Source organism: Aquarana catesbeiana, linkage group LG01, assembly GCF_042186555.1.
Source record: "Aquarana catesbeiana isolate 2022-GZ linkage group LG01, ASM4218655v1, whole genome shotgun sequence".
Taxonomy (NCBI): Eukaryota; Metazoa; Chordata; class Amphibia; order Anura; family Ranidae; genus Aquarana; species Aquarana catesbeiana.
In genome coordinates, this window is record NC_133324.1 from 21,412,684 (window position 1) to 21,435,608 (window position 22,925).

The 22,925-nt window shown below is 48.5% G+C and overlaps 1 protein-coding gene across 1 annotated transcript in view; it reads right to left on the reverse strand.

The window, feature by feature from the left end:
- DCTN1 (dynactin subunit 1) overlaps positions 1 to 22,925 on the reverse strand; it is a gene marked incomplete in the record, with an annotated part of 191,365 nt that overhangs the window by 96,242 nt on the left and 72,198 nt on the right. The window contains 1 exon segment of the mRNA XM_073618867.1: positions 19,640 to 19,660. Coding sequence (XP_073474968.1) covers positions 19,640 to 19,660 — 21 coding nt within the window.

Genomic DNA, 22,925 nt, shown 5'->3' on the forward strand with positions numbered 1-22,925 from the left:
TCCAAACACACATACACACAACTATTTAGCAGAGGCCCTAGAGCAGGGGTCTTCAAACTGCGGCCCTCCAGGTGTTCAGGAACTACAATTCCCATCATGCCTAGTCATGTCTGTGAATGTCAGTGTTTTACAATGCCTCATGGGATGTGTAGTTCTGCAACAGCTGGAGGGCCGTAGTTTGAGGATCCCTGCCCTAGAGTGTTACATGGTGGGTGTTGAAATTTTTTATGTCACACGGTATTAGTGCAGAGGTTGTTTTTTTTTTTTTAACACAATGTTTTGGGGGGAAAAAAAAAAAAGGAAAAAAAAAGGAAAAAAAAAAAAAAAAAAGACACTTTAGCCCCTTCGCACCTAAGGGTAAAACAAATCAAAAACGCCTTAGCACAATTTTGACACGTGTTAGTAAAAACGGTACACATCACCACAACTACTTTGTGTATCCAGGTGGATTACACCTTTTTTTTTTTTATTTTATTTTTTTTTAGGACGAATTGGGCTGTCATTTGGTGGTAAATGGCAATAGATATCCCCTGATTTTTCTTTTTATCAAATGAAAACTGGCCCAAAATAGTAAAAAAAAAAAAAAAATAATGTTTTCTTTTTTTTTTAAATTTAACTGTATATTTTTTGCTACCACCATAACCTTCTACCAAAGAACAACCCAAAATAAATTCTCCTGCTCCTGACAATCGCAGCGATACCACATACATGTATATTAAGTTGCTGCTTGTACCCATAGTGCAGCCCAGAAACAATAGTGCATTTTTTTTTAAATCCTACCTAAAACACACCGACACTGACCGATACCAATTTAAAAAAAAAAAAAAAAAATCCTGTCCCAAAAATACTAACCCTGGCACTGACCCAGATCAAGCCTTAGACCCCTTTCACACTGGGGCACTTTGCAGGTGCTACAGCACTAAAAATAGCACCTCCAAAGCGCCCTGAAAGAGCTGCTCCTCACCTGAGGGATTTCACACTGGAGCGGTACGCTGGCAGGAGGGTAAAAAAAGTCCTGCAAGCAGCATCTTTGGAGCGGTGAAGGAGCGGTGTGTATACCGCTCCTGCCCATTGAAATGAATGGGGCAGTGTGGCTATACCATCGGCAAAGCGTCGCTGCAGCAGCGCTTTGCGGTGGTTTTAACCCTTTCTCGGCCGCTATCAGGGGGGGTAAAACCGCCCCACTAGTGGCCGAATACCACTGCTAAAACGACGGTAAAGCAGCGCTAAAAATAGCGCCGTTTTACCACCCCCTGCCCCAGTGTGATTTTTTTTCTATCTCTGCAAGGGCAGAGAATGATAAAATGCATCTCTCTCATCTATTCACGGAGACAGAAAACACAGGGGTGGTATTCAGTGTGACTGGTTACTGTGATAGCCAATCAGAGGCCATCAGGACGCTTACGTTTTATTTATTTATTTTATACAGTTTCTTTAAAAAAAAAATAATAAAATAAAACATTTAAATCACTTATTGCTGTCACGTGGAATGTTAACATCCCTTCTGATAGCAATAGGCAGTGACAGGTATACTTATTGGAGATATCTGGTGTCAGTCTATTAGACCCCAGATGTCTCCTTTGCCCTTACAAAGCATCTGATCACACCAAGATCGGTGTGATCAGATGCTTTACCAATTAAAAAATAGTGTGGATTACATCCAGGAAACCCAGAAGCGACTAAAATGCATGTTGCTTCCAGTTTCCTATACCATAGAGATCATAAGAGACCTTCCAGTCCTCGATGATCTCTATGGTCAACCGGCGAAACTGCCGGTTGCTAATTAGCCGCTAGGATCGCTTTTAAAAAAAAAATCTAGGACAAAGGTTTGGTCTAGATCAGTGTCAGGGTTAGTGTTAGGGTCAAGGCAAGGGCCACAAGGTCAGGATCAGCAAATTTTAGGATTGTTCATTGGTGGTAATAGTAATACAAGACATATAAAGATCATTGTTTTTTGCTTTGTTTAACTATTTTAGGACAGTTTTCTTTTGTTAATAAAAAAAAAAAAAAATCCCAGGAGATCTCAGTTACCACCAAAAGAAAGCCCAATTTGTCCTGAAAAAAAAAAAAAAAAAAACAACCACCACCACAACAACAAGGTGTAATTCAACTGTATACACAATATAGGTGTGATCATATGTACAGTTTTACTAACACATGTCAAAGTTGTGAAACTGGGTCTAGGCGTTAAGGTTTGCCCTCCATCACGAAGGGGTTAAAGATGAATGGTATGGTCCAATGTAAGTACCGTATATATCTTGCCTGACTGATGTCCCTGGAAGCTGGAAATCTGTGAAGTAGACCCCACTACTCCCAGTGATCTCCACTAGCTTCCAGGTCATGTGCTGAGTGGCTGGCCTGCTGCATTGTAAACACAGAAGTCGGCCGAAGTCAGAAGTCATTTGGAGAATGCTTTACATCTTCTAAATTAATGCAAAGCGATCTCTGATAGGACAAGGTGGAATGTGTGACATCAACACCCAACCTCTTGACAAGCACATTATATGACCAAAGCATGTGGACAACCTTCTAAATAATTTGGAGTTCAGAGATCTTCAGTGAAAGGTTCTGTAAACACTACATCATACACAGACGCAGTTTAGACAATTTTGTGCATCCAAACTGGAGACAACAGTTTGGGGATAGCACTTTTCTCTTCCAGCTTGATTATACCCATGTGTACAAAGCCAGCTCCATAAAGACATAAAGACATGTCAGTCTATGTGTCCATAAAGACATGGTTTGACCAGTTTGGTTTGGAGGAACTCAGGTGGCCTACACAGAGCCCTGACTCCAACCCTACTGACTCCAACCCTACTGACTCCAACCCTACTGAACACCTTTGGGATGCAAGGTCTTTTCTTCCAACATCCGTACGCGACACCTCAACCCCACTGAACACCTTTGGGATGAACTGGAACACCAATTGTAAACCAGGTCTTCTCTTCCAACATCAGTACCTATCATTACCTGACACACCAACCCCACTGAACACCCTTGGGATGCCAGGTCTTCTCTTCCCACATCAGTAACCGACACCTCAACCCTACTGAACACCATTGGGATGCAAGGTCTTCTCTTCCAACATCAGCACATAACACCTCAACTCGACTGAACACCTTCGGGATGAACTGGAATACCAATTGTGAACCATGTCTTTTCATCCAACATTAGTACATAACCTCACAAATGCCCTATTGCCTGAATCGGCACAAATTCCAACATACATAACACAAAATCTTGTGGAGGTTTAGGTTTTTAAAGCTGCAAAGGAGGAAGGGGGGGGCACTACATAATAATCCCCATGGTTTTAGAAGAATGTTTAAAACAAGCTCACATAGAAGTGATGATTTGGTGTCCACAGCCTTTGGGCTAGAGGCCATATTCTACACAGTAAATACATCAGTAGACCACAACATCAAGTTAACGCTCTTTATGGTTGAGCTGCGAGTTGATCGATGTATACCGATATCCCTGTGTTCAGAGCAGAAGAGAAGACCCAGGTATCTGGAAGGATAGATGAGCTATGCCAGAGGTAAATGGAACAGGCCTGTACAACACTGCCATCTGCTGGTACAGTAGACTTATAGCGATCTTTAAAAATAATCCACACTCCCAAATTAGTCCCACTACAAATCAAATGGAAAGGATACCTTGACAAACACAGTACGCCCTGCACATTGCCTGGGCCTCCAGTTTTTATCAGGCACAGTCCAGCCTATATGCTGGTGATCTGGGAACCCCTGCTTGTGATGCAGGACAGGAAATCTCCCCCCCCCCCATCTCACTTACAGAAAGCCTCCTCAATTTGTCAGTGCAAAGAAGCTTCTACAATAGGATTTTTTTGTCATGCTTACCTGTAAAACCACTTTTCTTTGACATCATGGGACACAGAGTCAGGCTAATCTTTATTACATCCTGGTTTATACTTCATCTCCAGGTGAATGGACACTGGTAGACCAAAGGTTTTTAGACAGGAAGTGATCCCCTATATAAATAACCCCTCCCATACAGCAAGTACTTCAGTTTTGTAGCAAGCACTGAATCCTCAAAAAGAGGTGAGGGACCTTGGTGTCCCATGATGACCTCAAAAGGGATTTTACAGGTAAGCATGACAAAAAAAATCCTTTTTTTCATACATCATGGGACACAGAGTTCATTACCTCCTGGGAGGTCTCAGAGCAATAGCCTTGAGGGGAGGGAGACACCCTGCCAAAAAATATCAAACCTTATACGGCAGCCCGCAGTACACTGCGGCCGAAAGCCGAATCCTCGGCTGCTCGAACAACCACTTGATAAAAATTTTGTGAACGTATGCACTGAAGACCAGGTAGCAGCCTTAGAAATGTGAGCCATAGATACCCAATGGCGAAAAGCCCAGGAGGTTCCTACACTTCTGGTAGAACGAGCTCTCACCCTAAAGGGAGGAGCTTTACGTTTCAGACCATAGGCCTGAATGACCAATTGACTGACCCAATTGGCAAAGGAAGCCTTGGAAGCTGCCAGCCCCTTCTTGGTTCCTTTTGGTAAAACAAAAAAGGAGTCCGATCCTCAGATCTCTGCAGATCTAGACAAATAAACCTTGACTGCCCGGACAACATCCAAGGAATGAAATGAAAATGAAAGGCTGACCTGACACCACTTTTGGCAAAAAGGATGGAACAGGTCGTAACACGACCCCGTTGTGGTGAATAGAGGTCGACAGATATATCGCCGATATTTGGTGTTTTTTACTTAATCAGCATCGGCTGATTGTGCTGATAAAAAAGGCCGATATCAGCGGACTTGCAAATGACTTCTGTAATAGAAGTCAATACAAGTTGCCTGAAAACTTCTGTGAAGCTCTTCTCTCCTCCTCTGGGCAGCCAAATCTGATTAAAAGAACCTGAAGAGATACAATGTTTACACTTATGAATGAACTGAGCTCCATGTGTAGAAGCTCTCAGTTTAACCATTTAAAAGAGGAGTTCCACCCAGGGGGTCCATTAAAAAAAAAAAAAAAAAATTAAAAGTCAGCAGCTACAAATACTGCAGCTGCTGACTTTTAATTGGACAATTACCTGTCCCTGGGTCCAGCGATGCGGGGGATCGAAGCCCCGCTCGCCCCCCCCCACCCCCTCCGCTCGTCGGTGCCGGCATTTCGACTGTGGGCGCCGGGCTGTGGCTTCACAGCTTGGCACCCACTGCGCATGCGCGAGCGGCGCCGCGCGCCGTGATTGGCCGCTCAATCACCTGGGACCTGTAATGGGTCCCAGATGATTGACAGGAGGGAAGGAGCAGAGCCGAGCCCTTCCTGTGCCGAGGGGGAAGTGATGTCACCAGCCCAGGCAAAGGAAGAGGCAGACTACAAGGGACCACCTAGCAACAGGCATTTAGAGGCAAGTAAAAAAAAAAAAAAAAAAAAAAAAAAAATCCAAATTTTTTTTGGTTTTTTTTTTTTAGAATTTTTCAGGTATTTTTGTTTTTTTGGGTGGAACCCCACTTTAAAGACTAAATCTTTTCTGACACTTGTTGCTTACAAGTAAAAATCCTGTATTTTCTGCTAGAAAATCACTTAGAACCCCCAAACATTATATACATATATTTTTTTTAGCAGAGACCCTAGGGAATAAAATAGCGGTTGTTGCAATGTTTTATGTCACACGGTATTTGCGCAGCGGTCTTTCAATTGCAACATTTTTTTAAAAAATACACTAATAAATTAAAAAAAAAAAATAAGCAGTAAAGTTAGCCCATTTTTTTTTCATCCAAAAGTTTTGATTACCTGTTTTTGTGTATTTAATATTTAAGATATAGTTTTCTTTTAGTTTTTTTTAATCTAAATTCTACATACAAGTGAACTGATTGGAAGTTTGTTTTGTTTAATAAATGTTTAAATGTAAAAAATTTTCTGTATCACTTAAGGTTACTTTCACACTGAAGCAGGCATGCGTTGACGGTAAAACGCTGCTAGTTTTAGCGGCGCTTTACCGTCATTTTAGCGGCGCTATTCGGCTGCTAGCTGGGTTATAAGCGCCCTGCTAGCAGCCGAATAGCGCCGCTAAAATGACGGAATGGAAAGGGTTAAATGCGCCCCTGAAGCGCCGCTGCCGAAACGCTTTGCAGGCGCTTCGGCAGCAGTGCACATTCATTTCAATGGGCAGGAGTGGTGGAGGAGCAGTATACACCGCTCCAAAGATGCCGCTTGCAGGACTTTTTTTTTAACATCCTGCCAGCGTATCGCCTCAGTGTGATAGCACTCGGGATATCACACTGAGGCTGCAGGGGAGCCGTTTTACAGGCACTTTACAGGCGCTATTTTTAGCCCAAAAGCACCTGAAAAACGCCCCAACGTGAAAGGGGTCTAATTGTAAGATTTTATGAGATGAAGGGAAAAAAAAAAAAAAAAAATCGGCCTAATATATCGGCCCAAAAAAATCGGCATCACATATCGGCCATCGGCCACCGCGATTTCTAAATATCGGTATCGCCCAGAGAAAAACCCATATCGGTCGACCTCTAGTGGTGAAGGATCAAGTATGGTTCCCAGCACGAAAGGGCCACCAACTCCAACACCCTTATAGCCGAGATGATAGCCATCAGGAAGGCTAGCTTGCGTGATAGCAAGTCTAATGGAATTTCCTTAATAGGTTCAAATGGTTTCTGTAACATAGACGGCACCAAATTCAAGTCCCAAGGACACATACGTGATCTAATGGGGGGAAGCAAATGAGTTGCCCGCTGCATAAAGGTTCAGACCAGCGAATGGAAGGCCAAAAGGCATTTGGAAGAATACTGACAGAGCCAAAATCTGACCTCTGTACTCAAAGCCAATCTGATTTCCACAGGCGACTGCAGAAAAGAGAGAATTCTCCCAATCACGTATTTCCGAGGATGCAATTTTCTGGCTTCACACAAAGTAATACAAGTCTTCCAGACCTTATGATAGATCTTCCTAGTGACAGCTTTTCTAGCATTCACTAGGGTAGACACCACTGGTCCCGAGATGCCACGCTCCTTTAACATCCTGGCTTCAATAGCCATGCCGTCAAATTTAGAGACTGTAAATTGGGTTGGAATATAGGAACTTGAGACAGTAGATCGTGGTGACGTGGAAGCGTCCATGGCCCGTCTATTGTCCGTCTCACAATCTCCGGGAACCAGGGCCTTCTGGGCCAGGCTGGTGCCACCAGAATGAATGGAACTCCCTCTCTGAATCCTGTGCAAATGTGGAAGGAGAGGGATCGGAGGGAAAGCATAAACCTGGGAGTACTGGCTCCATGGAACTACCAGAGCATCTGCTCCGATTGCCAGAGGATCTTTTGTTCGGGACATAAACTGCTGTAGCTTGTTGTTGAACCTGGATGCCAATAGGTCGACCTCTGGACATCCCCAATGCTGGCAAATTTCCTGGAACACCCCTGGGTGTAGGAACCATTCCCCCGGGCAGATCTGCTGGCGGCTGAGGTAATCTGCCTTCCAGTTCTCTACTCCCAGGATATGGACTGCCCATAGAATCAGCACATGTCCCTCTGCCCAGGCTAGTATGTGGTTCACCTCCTTCAGAGCTGAACAACTTCTGGTACCGCCTTGGTGGTTTATATAGGCCACTGCAGTGGCATTGTCAGACTGAACCCTGATAGGACAGTCCTGAAGCTCCACCATCCAGGACCGTAGGGACAGACATACTACCCGCAATTCCAGGACATTGATGGGCAGGAACTGTTCTGTCCTTGACCATTTCTCCTGAGCTGTGAGCCCCTCTAGGGTCGCTCCCCAGCCTGAAAGACTGGCATCCGTAGCCAGTACTCTCCAAGTTACCGGGAGGAAGGATTTTCCTTTTCGTAGGTTCCAATCCTGCAACCACCAGTTTAGGCTTAAGCGTGCCCGAGGAGATAAGAACATTGGATAATCCAGGGCTTGTCCTCTTCTGTTCCAAGCCAACAAGATGTCTTGTTGTATAGGTTTGGAATGGAACTGGGCATAGGGCTCTGCCTCGAAGGAGGACACCATCCTCCCTAGAAGACTCATATAGAGCCGAATGGAGGGTTGTCTGGTGCCCCTTATCTGACGCACCTGTTCCTTCAGGGCACCGATCTTTATGGGTGGCAAGAATACCCTTGCTTGGTCCCTATCTAGGATCAAACCTAAATACTTTAGACTTTGAGCTGGTCTCAAAATGGACTTTTCAGTATTTAAGATCTAGCCTAAGCTACAGCACCGTGCATGGTATGCTCTGTTCTAGAGCCTGTAGTGAGTAATCTCTGAGCAGGAGGTTGTCCAGATACCCGAGCACCAAGATCCCTTGGGCCCTTAAAAGAACCATGACTGGTGCTAGGACCTTTGTAGACACCCGGGGAGCTGGAGCAAGCCCGAAGGGTAGAGCCACAAACTTAAAATGACGTTCCTCTACTGCAAATCGCAGGAACCTCCGATGAGGCTGAAAGGTACGTGTAAATACGCGTCTTTTATATCAATGGAGGCTAGAAAGTCTCCCATCTGGAGTGAGGCTACTACTGAGCAGACAGACTCCATCCGAAACGACTGGATCAGTAGATACTGGTTCAGGGATCTTAGGTCCAAAATGGGCCTTGTGTTCCTGTTTGGTTTTTGAACCATAAACAGGTTCAAGTAAAACCCCATGCCTTTTTCGGATACAGGAACCTCTACAATCACTCCTTGATGCACTAAATGATGTAATGCCTGAAGCAATAAGTCTCTTTTTGGAGGATCCGAGAGAACGCTGGCTTTTAGAAACCTCTGAGGGGGAACCCCCCGCAACTCCAACTTGTAACCACAGGATATAGTTGAGGTGACCCACTCGTCCTGAACTATTGTTCTCCAAATGTCCGCAAAGTGCAGCAGCCTTCCTCCCACCTGATAGAGTGGGGGGCGTACCCTCAAAAGGAGGGCTTGGTTTAGAAGAGTCTTGGACCCAGGGCTTTTTCTGGCCCTGGCCTTGCCCCTGGCTCTAGCGCCCTATTGGTGGCAGAACTGCCTTGGCGCTGAGACAATTGAGGAAGCAGTCCCTGAGGTTTTAAAAACGAGGGACACCTTGTGGTTTTCTTCACAGGAAGTAGAGAACTCTTCCCTCCAGAAAACTTTTGGATATATTTGTCCAAATGATCACCAAAAAACATTCCCCATGAAAGGGGAAACCTGCCAATAACTTTTTGCAAGGAAGCTCGGCCGACCAGTTATTAAGCCACAAAAGTCTGCACATATGTACAGACAAGAGAGCCAAACGAGAAAACTGTATTTAATCCTTTAACTGTTTGTTGCCCGCTCACCGACAAATGACGGTGGGGTGGCGTAGCTCTCGTTCTGGGACGCCGTCATATGACGGCGTCCCAGAATGGCCCCTCTTGCGTGCCCACGGGGGAGCACAGCACGGCGATCGTGTTGTGTTGCTAGGACACGGCGCGTCTGTGGCTCTTTAACCATGTGATCTGCTGTGTCCAATCACAGCCGGTCACATGTAAACAAGGAGATGCCAGTAATCGGCTCTCCTCGCCTCATACTGACACAGTGTGAGGAGAGGATAGCCGATCAGTGGCATCTCCTCACAGGGGGACATCCAGGGATGTAATCAGGGCACTGATCATCAGTGCCCTGATTACAATAAATACAGTGTCACAAAACAGTGCCCACCATTGCCAGCATAGTGACCACCAGTGGCAGCAAGTGCCACCAATCAGTGCCTATTAGCAATTCCAGTCAGTGCTGGCAATCAGTGCCGCCCATCAATGCCCAGTGTCGCCCATCAGTGCCACCCATCAGTGCCCATCTGTACCGCCTATCCGTGCCCACCATTGGCGCCTATCACTGCCCACCAGTGCCGAGTCCCACCCAACAGTGCACATCAGTGCCCATAAGTGCGGCATATTAGTGCCGCCTCATCGGTGCCCACCAGTTCAGCCCATCAGTGCCGCCTCATCAACGCACATCAGTGAAGGAGAAAAATAACTTTTTTTAAAGTTTATTGACAGAAAAAATAAGTAAAAAACATTTTTTTTTTCAAAATTTTGTCTTTTTTTTGTAAAAAATAAAAAACCCAGCAGTGATTAAATACCACCAAAAGAAAGCTCTATTTGTGTGAAGAAAATGATAAAAAATTTGTTTGGGTACAGTGTAGCATGACCGCGCAATTGTCATTCAAAGTGCGACAGCGCTGAGAGCTGAAATATGGCCTGGGCAGGAAGGGGGTGTAAGTGCCCGGTAGGCGAGTGGTTAAAAGGTGTCAACAGCAAAACACAGCGCTCAAGGAATATCGGTCTTATTTTCAGCCAGATCATCCTCCAGGTTAGGCCTGTCAGGCCGTCTGACCTGATCCTTTACGGACTGGCAGATACCAATTGCTGCAACAGCTGGCTGAATAGCTGAACTGACCAAAGAAAAGAAAGCCTTTAATAATGACTCCAATTTCTTGTCAACAGGGTCTTTTAAGCCCTGTGCGTTATCTACTGGACAAGTTACGTTTTTGTTTAAAGGAAGAGGCTGCTGCATCTACGGCTGGCATGCTCTACTTCTTAATGAACTTTTCATCCATGGGATATAAAAGGGAAAACCTCTTTTAGGAGGCATAAAAGTCCTGTCAGGATGTTTCCAATCAGCATACACCGCCTGTTCCAACAGGGGGCGTAAGGGTTTTGAAAGCCTTTGCGGCCTGAAGAGGTCTCAGGGACCCCAAAGAGGACCAGGGGGGCTCAGCAACTTAAAGGCAGAACAAACCATTTCAGTAAGAGTCAGGATCAAAAGCCTCTGCAGCTGAGAGGTAGACGTCAACTGGATATCTTTTTGTCCAGATTGCTCAGAACAGACTCATCTGCCAGGTCCTCCACAGAATCCTGTCCTCAACCCATTCCAGCTCCAGACTAGGAGACTCCGGGAAGGGGGATCTGTCACGCTTCCTGCCACCCTGTGGGATGGAGGCAATCATGCCAGCAATCCTGTGCTCTAACCCGGCTAGGGCCGAGGACAGTTCATCCTTAGTTGATAAAGGGTGAAGCAGCAGCGTTGATTGTAGGCACAATACCAGACAGGCGCAGCGGCTCAGATTGCCCGGAAGCCTCTGGTCTTTCAAGGGATACAACACTAGGGATACGACTAGGTTCATCAGGAACTACTGACGACATGTGTGCCCTTCCCTGTAGTGTTAGTCCCGCTTCTTTTTTGAAGACATTTACAAGCCACAGAGAGAGTACCTGGGTGTAGTGTTAAACACACCTCAAAAGGGAGACCCTTTAATAGGGCTCACCAAGCCCCTATGCAACAATCCTGCTAAGCACCTTTAGGCTGCCAAGCAACATCTGGTGACTCACGTGACCCGGGTAAGGAGAAACGAACCGCTGCAAATGCCTGGTTCAGAGCCTACTCTGTGTCCCACAGCTGCCATCTGGAAGCACTGCATGTTGGCATGCACAGCTTAAATAAGCTGGCTGTGCCCCGGAACGTTCTGTGCATGCACGCAGGGTCCCAGCGAACGGCCGTGGCTGCATTCGCGTATGACGCAAATCTCCGTGCTTCCAGATAAAGGCTACTGCGAATGTGCGGCGAAGCCACCAAACAAAGCACAGCGGCACTTTTGCGAATGCACTTGTACCATGGTGAACCAAGGCGAAATGGCGCATGGTCATACGCCATCATACAGGTAAAAAACAGCCAGACACAAGCAAAAAAGGGTACACTTTTCAAACACCTACAGCTAGCCCAAGACTCCCCTGTATGGTCACTGCACACAGGTGTCCAGCCTCTAGCTAGCTTGACTAATTGTTGCAATCACTGGGACACCCCGCAATTAGTAATTAAAAGGGGTTTCACTTACCCGCCCAATCTTCACCCACCATGGCGGGTTCCTGTAACTGGAGGACCTTCAAGGACTGGGTACCCTTTTCATGTTTAGGGTCCACTCCCTTGGACCTGTACAGCACCCTGCAGAAAATGCCTTAGCGCTGTAGCGTCCAGGATTCCACTTCGCAGGGTCCAGCGCCGGAGGCCGCATTACAGGCAAAACCTCGCAGGATCTCGAGTCTTCTTTGTGAGGCTCGGATACCATTTATCTAAGCATATAGAGCCTGTGTCAAATGGATCTGATCGGTCAATCCCTTGCATTCATTTTAGAACCGTTTGTAGGACTAGAGACCTGGATCTCAGAGAGCTCAAACAACCATGCCATCCACCTTGCAGACACTGGTTTAAAAAAAAAAAAAAAAAAAAAATGAAGTACTTTCTGTATGGGAGGGGTTATATAGGGGATCACTTCCTGTGAAAAGACCTTTGGTCTACCAGTGTCCATCCTGGAGATAAAGTATAACCCAGGAAGTAATGAATATTAGCCCAACTCTGTGTGAAAAATTAAAAATGTACCAATCACATTCAGACCTGCCTTGGAAGTATAAAATCTGACTGGTGACTCTTCAGACATAAAGGAGGTGGTAACTTGGCAGACGCACAACCGCATCTGGCTGCCGTGTATGAGAACTCACATTGCGCAAGTGGATCTTCTGACTTTTGTAGTTGCGCCGTTTGCTGGAGAGCATTACCAGTTCACCAGACAAGTTTTATTGTTATTATTTAAAATGTCATCAGATTATTACATAAAAAGCATTTTAGGATTAGGATGAAGTAGGCTGGTACCAGCTGCAGGTAACTTACATTGAATCAATAAGTAAAAGTTTACTTTCAATACACAAAATCACACATGAAACAGTTTATTTGGGTCTCCTCCACCCCCCATGTGACAGGATTCAGCCACTGTGATTGGCTACCCAGGCACCAAGTGGGACGGCAAGGAGAGTCATGTGCTCCTCCATACCCATTATTTTCAGACTTGGTTCAAAGACCCAACAGCACTGCTCAGGGGGTGGAATGGGGCGGGGCCATGCTCAGGCATCGTAGAAAAGGTGGAGATTTACAAGTAACCTCTACCTACACATTGGAGGAGATTCATTAAAAACTGGAGCACTCAGAATCTGGTGCAGCTGTGCATCGTAACAATCAGCTTCTAACTTCAGCTTGCTCAATTAAAACCATAAAACCTGGAAGCTCATTGGTTACTATGCAGAGCGTCACCAGATTTTTCACTCTCAGGTTTTAGTAATGTTCATGTCATGTTCATGTGAATTATTCCAAGGCTTTGACACACAGATCACACTGCAATTTCTTTACTGAAGGTACAGTTACTGTGATCATAGTCTGAGGGGAAAAAGACCCACAATTCTCTAGGGCAGAAGTCTCCAAACGGAGGCCTTTAGCTTGCCTTTATCTAGCCCTTGGCCCCCGACACCAACGATGGGCCACAATCCCCCCCCCCCCCCCCCCAACATCAACGATGGGCCACTATTCCTCTCCCCGACACCGATGGGACACTACACCGATGGGACACTATTCCTCTCCCCGACACCGATGGGACACTATTCCTCCCTAACACCAATGATGGGGCACTATTCCCCCCCTACACCAACGATGGCCCACTATTCTTCCTCCCCCCACCAAACCCCCCGACACCAACGATGGGCCACTATTCCTCCTCCCCCCCCCCCCGACACCAACGATGGGCCACTATTCTTCCTCCCCCCAACACCAATAATGGGCTACTATTCCTCCTCCCCCACCCCAAACACCAACGATGGGACACTATTCCTCCTCCCCCTCCCGACACCAATGATGGGCCACTATTCCTCCTGGCCCCTGACACCAACGATGGGCCACTATTCCTCCTAGCCCCCGACACCATCAATGGGCCACTATTCCTGCCCGACACCAACGATGGCCCACTATTCCTCCTCCCCCCACCAACGATGGGCCTTTATTCCTCCTCCCCCCCACCAACGATGGGCCTTTATTCCTCCTCCCCCCCACCACCAACGATGGGCCTTTATTCCTCCTCCCCCCCACCACCAACGATGGGCCTTTATTCCTCCTCCCCCCCACCACCAACGATGGGCCTTTATTCCTCCTCCCCCCCACCACCAACGATGGGACACTATTCCTCTCCCTGACACCAACGATGGGACACTATTCCTCCGTGACACCGATGGGGCACTATTCCTCCCCTCCCCCCAACACCAACGATGGGCCACTATTCCTCCTCCCAACACCAACGATGGGCCACTATTCCTTCCTGACACCAACAATGGTCCACTATTCCTTCCTGACACCAACAATGGGCCACTATTCCTTCCTGACACCAACAATGGGCCACTATTCCTTCCTGACACCAACAATGGGACACTATTCCTCCTCCCCCCAATGATGGGCCACTATTCCTTCTCCCCCGCCCCCAACACCAACGATGGGACACTATTCCTCTCCCCGACACCAACGATGGGCCACTGTTCCTCCCCGACACCAACGATGGGCCACTGTTCCTCCCCGACACCAACGATGGGCCACTGTTCCTCCCCGACACCAACGATGGGCCACTGTTCCTCCCCGACACCAACGATGGGCCACTGTTCCTCCCCGACACCAACGATGGGCCACTGTTCCTCCCCGACACCAACGATGGGCCACTGTTCCTCCCCGACACCAACGATGGGCCACTGTTCCTCCCCGACACCAACGATGGGCCACTGTTCCTCCCCGACACCAACGATGGGCCACTGTTCCTCCCCGACACCAACGATGGGCCACTGTTCCTCTCCCCGACACCAACGATGGGCCACTGTTCCTCTCCCCGACACCAACGATGGGCCACTATTCCTCTCCCCGACACCAACGATGGGCCACTGTTCCTCTCCCCGACACCAACGATGGGCCACTATTCCTCTCCCCGACACCAACGATGGGCCACTATTCCTCTCCCCGACACCAACGATGGGCCACTATTCCTCTCCCCGACACCAACGATGGGACACTATTCCTCCCCCCCCGACACCAACGATGGGACACTATTCCTCCTCCCCCCACCAACAATGGGCCACTATTGCTCCTCCCCCCCACCAACAATGGGCCACTATTGCTCCTCCCCCCCACCACCAACGATGGGCCACTATTCCTCCCCGACACCAACGATGGGCCACTATTCCTCCCCGACACCAACGATGGGCCACTATTCCTCCCCGACACCAACGATGGGCCACTATTCCTCCCCGACACCAACGATGGGCCACTATTCCTCCCCGACACCAACGATGGGCCACTATTCCTCCCCGACACCAACGATGGGCCACTATTCCTCCCCGACACCAACGATGGGCCACTATTCCTCCCCGACACCAACGATGGGCCACTATTCCTCCCCGACACCAACGATGGGCCACTATTCCTCCCCGACACCAACGATGGGCCACTATTCCTCCCCGACACCAACGATGGGCCACTATTCCTCCCCGACACCAACGATGGGCCACTATTCCTCCCCGACACCAACGATGGGCCACTATTCCTCCCCGACACCAACGATGGGCCACTATTCCTCCCCGACACCAACGATGGGCCACTATTCCTCCCCGACACCAACGATGGGCCACTATTCCTCCCCGACACCAACGATGGGCCACTATTCCTCCCCGACACCTACGATGGGCCACTATTCCTCCCCGACACCAACGATGGGCCACTATTCCTCCCCGACACCAACGATGGGCCACTATTCCTCCCCGACACCAACAATGGGCCACTATTCCTCCCCTCCCCCGACACCAACGATGGGCCACTATTCCTCCCCCCCCGACATCAACGATGGGCCACTATTCCTCCCCGACACCAACGATGGGCCACTATTCCTCCCCGACACCAACAATGGGCCACTATTCCTCCCCGACATCAACAATGGGCCACTATTCCTCCCCGACACCAACGATGGGACACTATTCCTCTCCCCGACACCAACAATGGGCCACTGTTCCTCCCCGACACCAACGATGGGCCACTATTCCTCTCCCCGACACCAACGATGGGACACTATTCCTCTCCCCGACACCAACGATGGGACACTATTCCTCTCCCCGACACCAACGATGGGACACTATTCCTCTCCCCGACACCAACGATGGGACACTATTCCTCTCCCCGACACCAACGATGGGACACTATTCCTCTCCCCGACACCAACGATGGGACACTATTCCTCTCCCCGACACCAACGATGGGACACTATTCCTCTCCCCGACACCAACGATGGGACACTATTCCTCTCCCCGACACCAACGATGGGACACTATTCCTCTCCCCGACACCAACGATGGGACACTATTCCTCTCCCCGACACCAACGATGGGACACTATTCCTCCCCCCGACACCAACGATGGGACACTATTCCTCCCCCCGACACCAACGATGGGACACTATTCCTCCCCCCCCCCCCCCGACACCAACGAGGGGCCACTATTCCTCCCCGACACCAACGATGGGACACTATTCCTCCTCCCCCCACCAACAATGGGCCACTATTGCTCCTCCCCCCCACCACCAACGATGGGACACTATTCCTCTCCCCGACACCAACGATGGGACACTATTCCTCCCCTCCCCCGACACCAATGATGGGCCACTATTCCTCCTCCCCCGACATCAACGATGGGCCACTATTCCTCCCCGACACCAACGATGGGCCACTATTCCTCCCCGACACCAACAATGGGCCACTATTCCTCCCCGACACCAACAATGGGCCACTATTCCTCCCCGACACCAACAATGGGCCACTATTCCTCCCCGACACCAACAATGGGCCACTATTCCTCCCCGACACCAACAATGGGCCACTATTCCTCCCCGACACCAACAATGGGCCACTATTCCTCCCCGACACCAACAATGGGCCACTATTCCTCCCCGACACCAACAATGGGCCACTATTCCTCCCCGACACCAACAATGGGCCACTATTCCTCCCCGACACCAACAATGGGCCACTATTCCTCCCCGACACCAACAATGGGCCACTATTCCTCCCCGACACCAACAATGGGCCACTATTCCTCTCCCCGACACTAACGATGGGACACTATTCCTCCCTGACACCAATGATCGGGCACTATTCCTCCCACTGATACCAGTGATGGGGAACTATTCCCTCCACCGATACCAATGATGGGCACCATTCCTTCCACTGACACCAACGATGGGGCACTATTCCCTCCACCGATACCAATGATGGGGCACTATTCCTCCCACTGACACTAATGATGGCGCACTATTCCTCCCACTAACACCAATGATGGGGCACCACGCTTCCCACTGACACCAATGACGGGGCACTATTGCTCTTCCAACTGGTCACAGGTGCTATGCAATTCTTTTTTTTTCACTCCCACTGTCCACAGTCCTACCCCCCCCCCCTCCTCGGTCAGTAAACTGGCCCTTTGCTTAGAACTTTTGGAGTCTCCTGCTCCAGAATGAAGACATTATGAATAGAGTGTTGCTGGAGTCATTACCAATTGCATAAACCCTTTTTATTACTGTATGTGGTGGCCAACGATGGGACACTATTCCTCCTCCCCCCACCAACAATGGGCCACTATTCCTCTCCCCGACACCAACGATGGGACACTATTCCTCCCCTCCCCCGACACCAATGATGGGCCACTATTCCTCCTCCCCCGACATCAACGATGGGCCACTATTCCTCCCCGACACCAACGATGGGCCACTATTCCTCCCCGACACCAACAATGGGCCACTATTCCTCCCCGACATCAACGATGGGCCACTATTCCTCCCCGACACCAACGATGGGACACTATTCCTCTCCCCGACACCAACAATGGGCCACTGTTCCTCCCCGACACCAACAATGGGCCACTGTTCCTCCCCGACACCAACGATGGGCCACTATTCCTCTCCCCGACACCAACGATGGGACACTATTCCTCTCCCCGACACCAACGATGGGACACTATTCCTCTCCCCGACACCAACGATGGGACACTATTCCTCTCCCCGACACCAACGATGGGACACTATTCCTCTCCCTGACACCAACGATGGGACACTATTCCTCCCCCCCCCCCCCCCCGACACCAACGAGGGGCCACTATTCCTCCCCGACACCAACGATGGGACACTATTCCTCCTCCCCCCACCAACAATGGGCCACTATTGCTCCTCCCCCCCACCACCAACGATGGGACACTATTCCTCTCCCCGACACCAACGATGGGACACTATTCCTCCCCTCCCCCGACACCAATGATGGGCCACTATTCCTCCTCCCCCGACATCAACGATGGGCCACTATTCCTCCCCGACACCAACAATGGGCCACTATTCCTCCCCGACACCAACAATGGGCCACTATTCCTCCCCGACACCAACAATGGGCCACTATTCCTCCCCGTCATCAACGATGGGCCACTATTCCTCCCCGTCATCAACGATGGGCCACTATTCCTCTCCCCGACACTAACGATGGGACACTATTCCTCCCTGACACCAATGATCGGGCACTATTCCTCCCACTGATACCAGTGATGGGGAACTATTCCCTCCACCGATACCAATGATGGGCACCATTCCTCCCACTGACACCAACGATGGGGCACTATTCCTCTCCCCGACACTAACGATGGGACACTATTCCTCCCTGACACCAATGATCGGGCACTATTCCTCCCACTGATACCAATGATGGGGAACTATTCCCTCCACCGATACCAATGATGGGCACCATTCCTCCCACTGACACCAACGATGGGGCACTATTCCCTCCACCGATACCAATGATGGGGCACTATTCCTCCCACTGACACTAATGATGGCGCACTATTCCTCCCACTAACACCAATGATGGGGCACCACGCTTCCCACTGACACCAATGACGGGGCACTATTGCTCTTCCAACTGGTCACAGGTGCTATGCAATTCTTTTTTTTTCACTCCCACTGTCCACAGTCCTACCCCCCCCCCCCTCCTCGGTCAGTAAACTGGCCCTTTGCTTAGAACTTTTGGAGTCTCCTGCTCCAGAATGAAGACATTATGAATAGAGTGTTGCTGGAGTCATTACCAATTGCATAAACCCTTTTTATTACTGTATGTGGTGGCCTAGTTGTAAAGGTTTCCCTTCACTTCCTGTCTCTGTGACATTGGTGAAAAGAAATCTGGGTGGGGGGGGGGGTAAATAATACAATTATATATATTTTATTATAATAATGATAATAAAAGTACAATAACATTTTATTTTTTAATCTGACTTCATTCTCCATTGAGAGACATGGCCTTTGAATGATAGATCAACTGGAACCCACTTCTGCTAACCCACTGGTTCTGGCTGATCCATTGATCAAAGGCTAGGCTTCTCAATGAATGACAGGGAAACAGGAAGTTTAGCTTAGAGCAACACCCTGGGTGCCACCAGGACAGGAAGTGAGGGGAAATCTCACAAATGGGGAACACAAAGCCCAGCCCCCCCCCCAGCAGTAACACTTCTCCACTCTGTCCTAAATTAAAATAATTTTTGGCTGGAGATCCACTTGCATTTCAGTCCCTGTAAGCAGAACCACAAACATTGGAACAATAAAGCCAGTTCCGGGAAAAGAACGGCCATACCGAAGCTGGTGTTACAGGTCACAGGGGGGGTCGTGCAGTGCTGGGAGCGGGCATGCATGGTGGAATGGCACATGGAACGCTGGGTAATAATGGGGTATGGCATGCTGATGACGCTGGTAGCGGTTCAGCCACACAAGCGGTGAGTATAAAGAAAACAGGCACACCACCTTCTTGGGTTTGAGTCCACGCTGCATGTAGAAGGGGGAAAGGTGAGAAAGGTTAGAGGTCAGTCTGATGACAGAACACAGGGGAGGAGGAGTGTAGAGGGATGAAGAGGCCGCTCCCCCTGGGTGGTACCATCATACCCAAGTAATCATGTCTTCCAGAAATAGATTGCACTAACATTTTTTTTTTTTTCCTCTAAAAATAAATGGTGGGAGGTTGAAGTATAAAGGTCTGGTCTATCCAAATGTGATATTTCAGATTGTAACAGAAGCTGGGGAGAGTCACAAGTCCGAGGTGGGATTGGCTGTGAGAACACAGGCTGGCAGACGCTTCGCTCATCACACATATCCTGAGAACTGCAGCAATTCAGACAGTTTATTAACCACTTACCGTCCAACCTTTCTCTTTTAAAGTTCCAAGTAAATAACATTATGAAGAATGAAGACGCCATGGCATAGGCATCAGAGCCGGTATCACTGTGCCCCCCATAGCTTATCTAATTACTTTATCACCTTAATCGTTTGCACACAAATTTATCTCCTCATCTTCACAGCCAGGAATGCATTTGGTTCCTCTGTCCTACTTCTGCCCTTTACCTCTATGACTAAGCCCCGGTGGACGGTGAAATGGTCATGCATACTAGGCTCACAAATAGCTGTGAAGGTAGCAGCCATTTTGTCCAAGTTAAACCAAAAGAATCCAGCACCCCCCCAAAGCATACACTATATTGCAAAAAGTATTGGGACGCCTGCCTTTACACGCACATGAACTTTAATGTCATCCCAGTCTTAGTCCGTAGGGTTCAATATTGAGTTGGCCCACCCTTTGCAGCATTTCCATTGGATGAGCGAGTTTGTTCAGGCCAGTCAAGTTCCTAGACCTCAAACTTGCTCATCCATGTCTTTATGGACCTTGCTTTGTGCACTGGTCCAAATTATTTGGTGGAGGGGGGATTATGGTGTGGGGTGGTTTTTCAGGGGTTGGACTTGGCCCCTTAGCTCCAGTGAAGGGAACTCTTAAGGCAGGGGTCTTCAAACTACGGCCCTCCAGGTGTTCAGGAACTACAATTCCCATTATGCCTACTCATGTCTGTGAATGTCAGAGTTTTACAATGCCTCATGGGAAGTGTAGTTCTGCAACAGCCGGAGGGCCGTAGTTTGAGGATCCCTGTCTTAAGGCGTCAGCATACCAAGACATTTTGGACAATTTCATGCTCCCAACTTTGTGGGAACAGTTTGGGGACGGCCCCTTCCTGTTCCAACATGACTGCCCACCAGTGTACAAACCAAGGTCCATAAAGACATGGGGGAGCGAGTTTATGGTGGAGGAACTTGACTGGCCTGCACAGAGTCCTGACCTCAACCTGATAGAACATCTTTGGGAGTGAGCCAGGCCTTCTCGTCCCAACATCAGTGCCTGACATCAAAAATGTGCTTCTGGAAGAATAGCCAAACATTCCCATAGACACACTCCTAAACCTTGTGGACCCAGAAGAGTTGAAGCTGTTATAGCTGCAAAGGGTGGGCCAACTCAATATTGAACCCTACAGACTAAGACTGAGATGCCATTAAAAGTTCATGTGTGTGTGTAAAGGCAGGTGTCCCAATACTTTTGGGTAATATAGTGTATAGTTCAAAGGGTCCTTTGAGTACACAAGGGCTTGGGGCTTCAAAACAAACTTATTTCCACTTAGGCCTTTGCAGAGCTGTAAACAGCAAATGGAGTCCTGGCAGGATTGTCTGGTAATTGCTGCTGAACCAGACCAATCGTAAAACTGACCAAATCCATTAAGAATACATAGAATGCCATAAAAGGATACCCAGAACTAATGGGGATCGTAAAAGGCATTCAGGGTCTAAAAAGTGACCCTTCCCAATTCAAAAATTAACAAATCCACACCTGATCCATAACATCAGACAGGAACATGACATGTTAATAATAAGTATATATCTGAATGGGAAATATCATACGGAACAAATCAAGGTCATACATGACTAAGCTAGCACCTACAGAAGGGAAGATGGCAGTCAGATACCTCCTGGGTGACAAGTTTATCTGATCTACCCGATGTGTTTAGTATCCCTGGACATGAAATTCAATGCTGAACAATAATCGATCAGTTTCCAGAAGGCAACTGGTACATATTGGGAGATATGAATAGTGGTGTATAACTATGTAAGGCAGAGACCTGATACTGTCATAAACCCAGGACAGGCCATGGACGTGTAAAGTGGATGTAATCCCAAAAAAAAAAACCTTAGTTAGACTTACCGGTGACGGTATTTCTACGAGCCTTTCAGGACAGCACCTTGGAGAGAGTGTAGCTCCACCTCTTAGACAGGAAACACTGCGTGACAACGCCCCTTTAAAAAGCAGCTGCTTCCACCCTGCCATCAGTTGTTACCGAGAAATCCTCCGACATGCTGGAAAATATAATCAGACAATTACCAGGTCCTATAATTATACTTTACATATGATAACCAAGGGAGGGAAGTAGGCTGCTGTCCTGAAAGGCTCGTAGAAATACCGTCACCGGTAAGTCTAACTAAGGTTTTCTCCCTTCGCCTTTCAGGACAGCACCTTGGAGAGGATAACCGAGAAACTTACTTCAGGGTGGGACTACTGCCTGCAAAACCTTCCTACCAAATGATTGGTCCGAGGCTGATAGTAGATCCAAGCGGTAGTGCCTTATGAAGGTCGAAAAACTGGACCATGTGGCAGCCTTGCAGATTTGCTCAGGAGATGCCCCAGCCCTTTCTGCCCATGATGCCGCCACTGCTCGAGTAGAATGAGGTAATACCCCTTCCGGAGGTTCCAGACCCAAAGATATGTATGCCTCTTTGATGGCCTGCTTTAACCATCTTCCAAGGGTGCTTTTGGAAGCTTTACCTCCTTTGTGAGTACCTTCCATTAAAACAAAGAGTGAGGATGACTTTCTGATTTCCTTTGTTCTTTCCAGATATTTAAGCAGGCACCTCCTGACATCAAGGGTATGGAAAGCTTCTTCTCCTGCTCCCGAAGGTAAAGGACAAAAAGTAGGGAGAATGATTTCCTGTGTACGGTGAAAAACTGAAGCCACCTTTGGTAGAAATGCTGGATCCGTCCTTAAGACTACCCTATCCTGTAGACATCTCATGAAGGGCTCTTTAATTGAAAGGGCTTGTAACTCACTAATTCTACGTGCGGAAGTTACTGCTACCAACAAAATAGTCTTTAACGTCAAGAAACGTAATGATGCTTCTTCTATGGGTTCAAACGGTGCCATAGTTAGACCCTGAAGAACTAAAG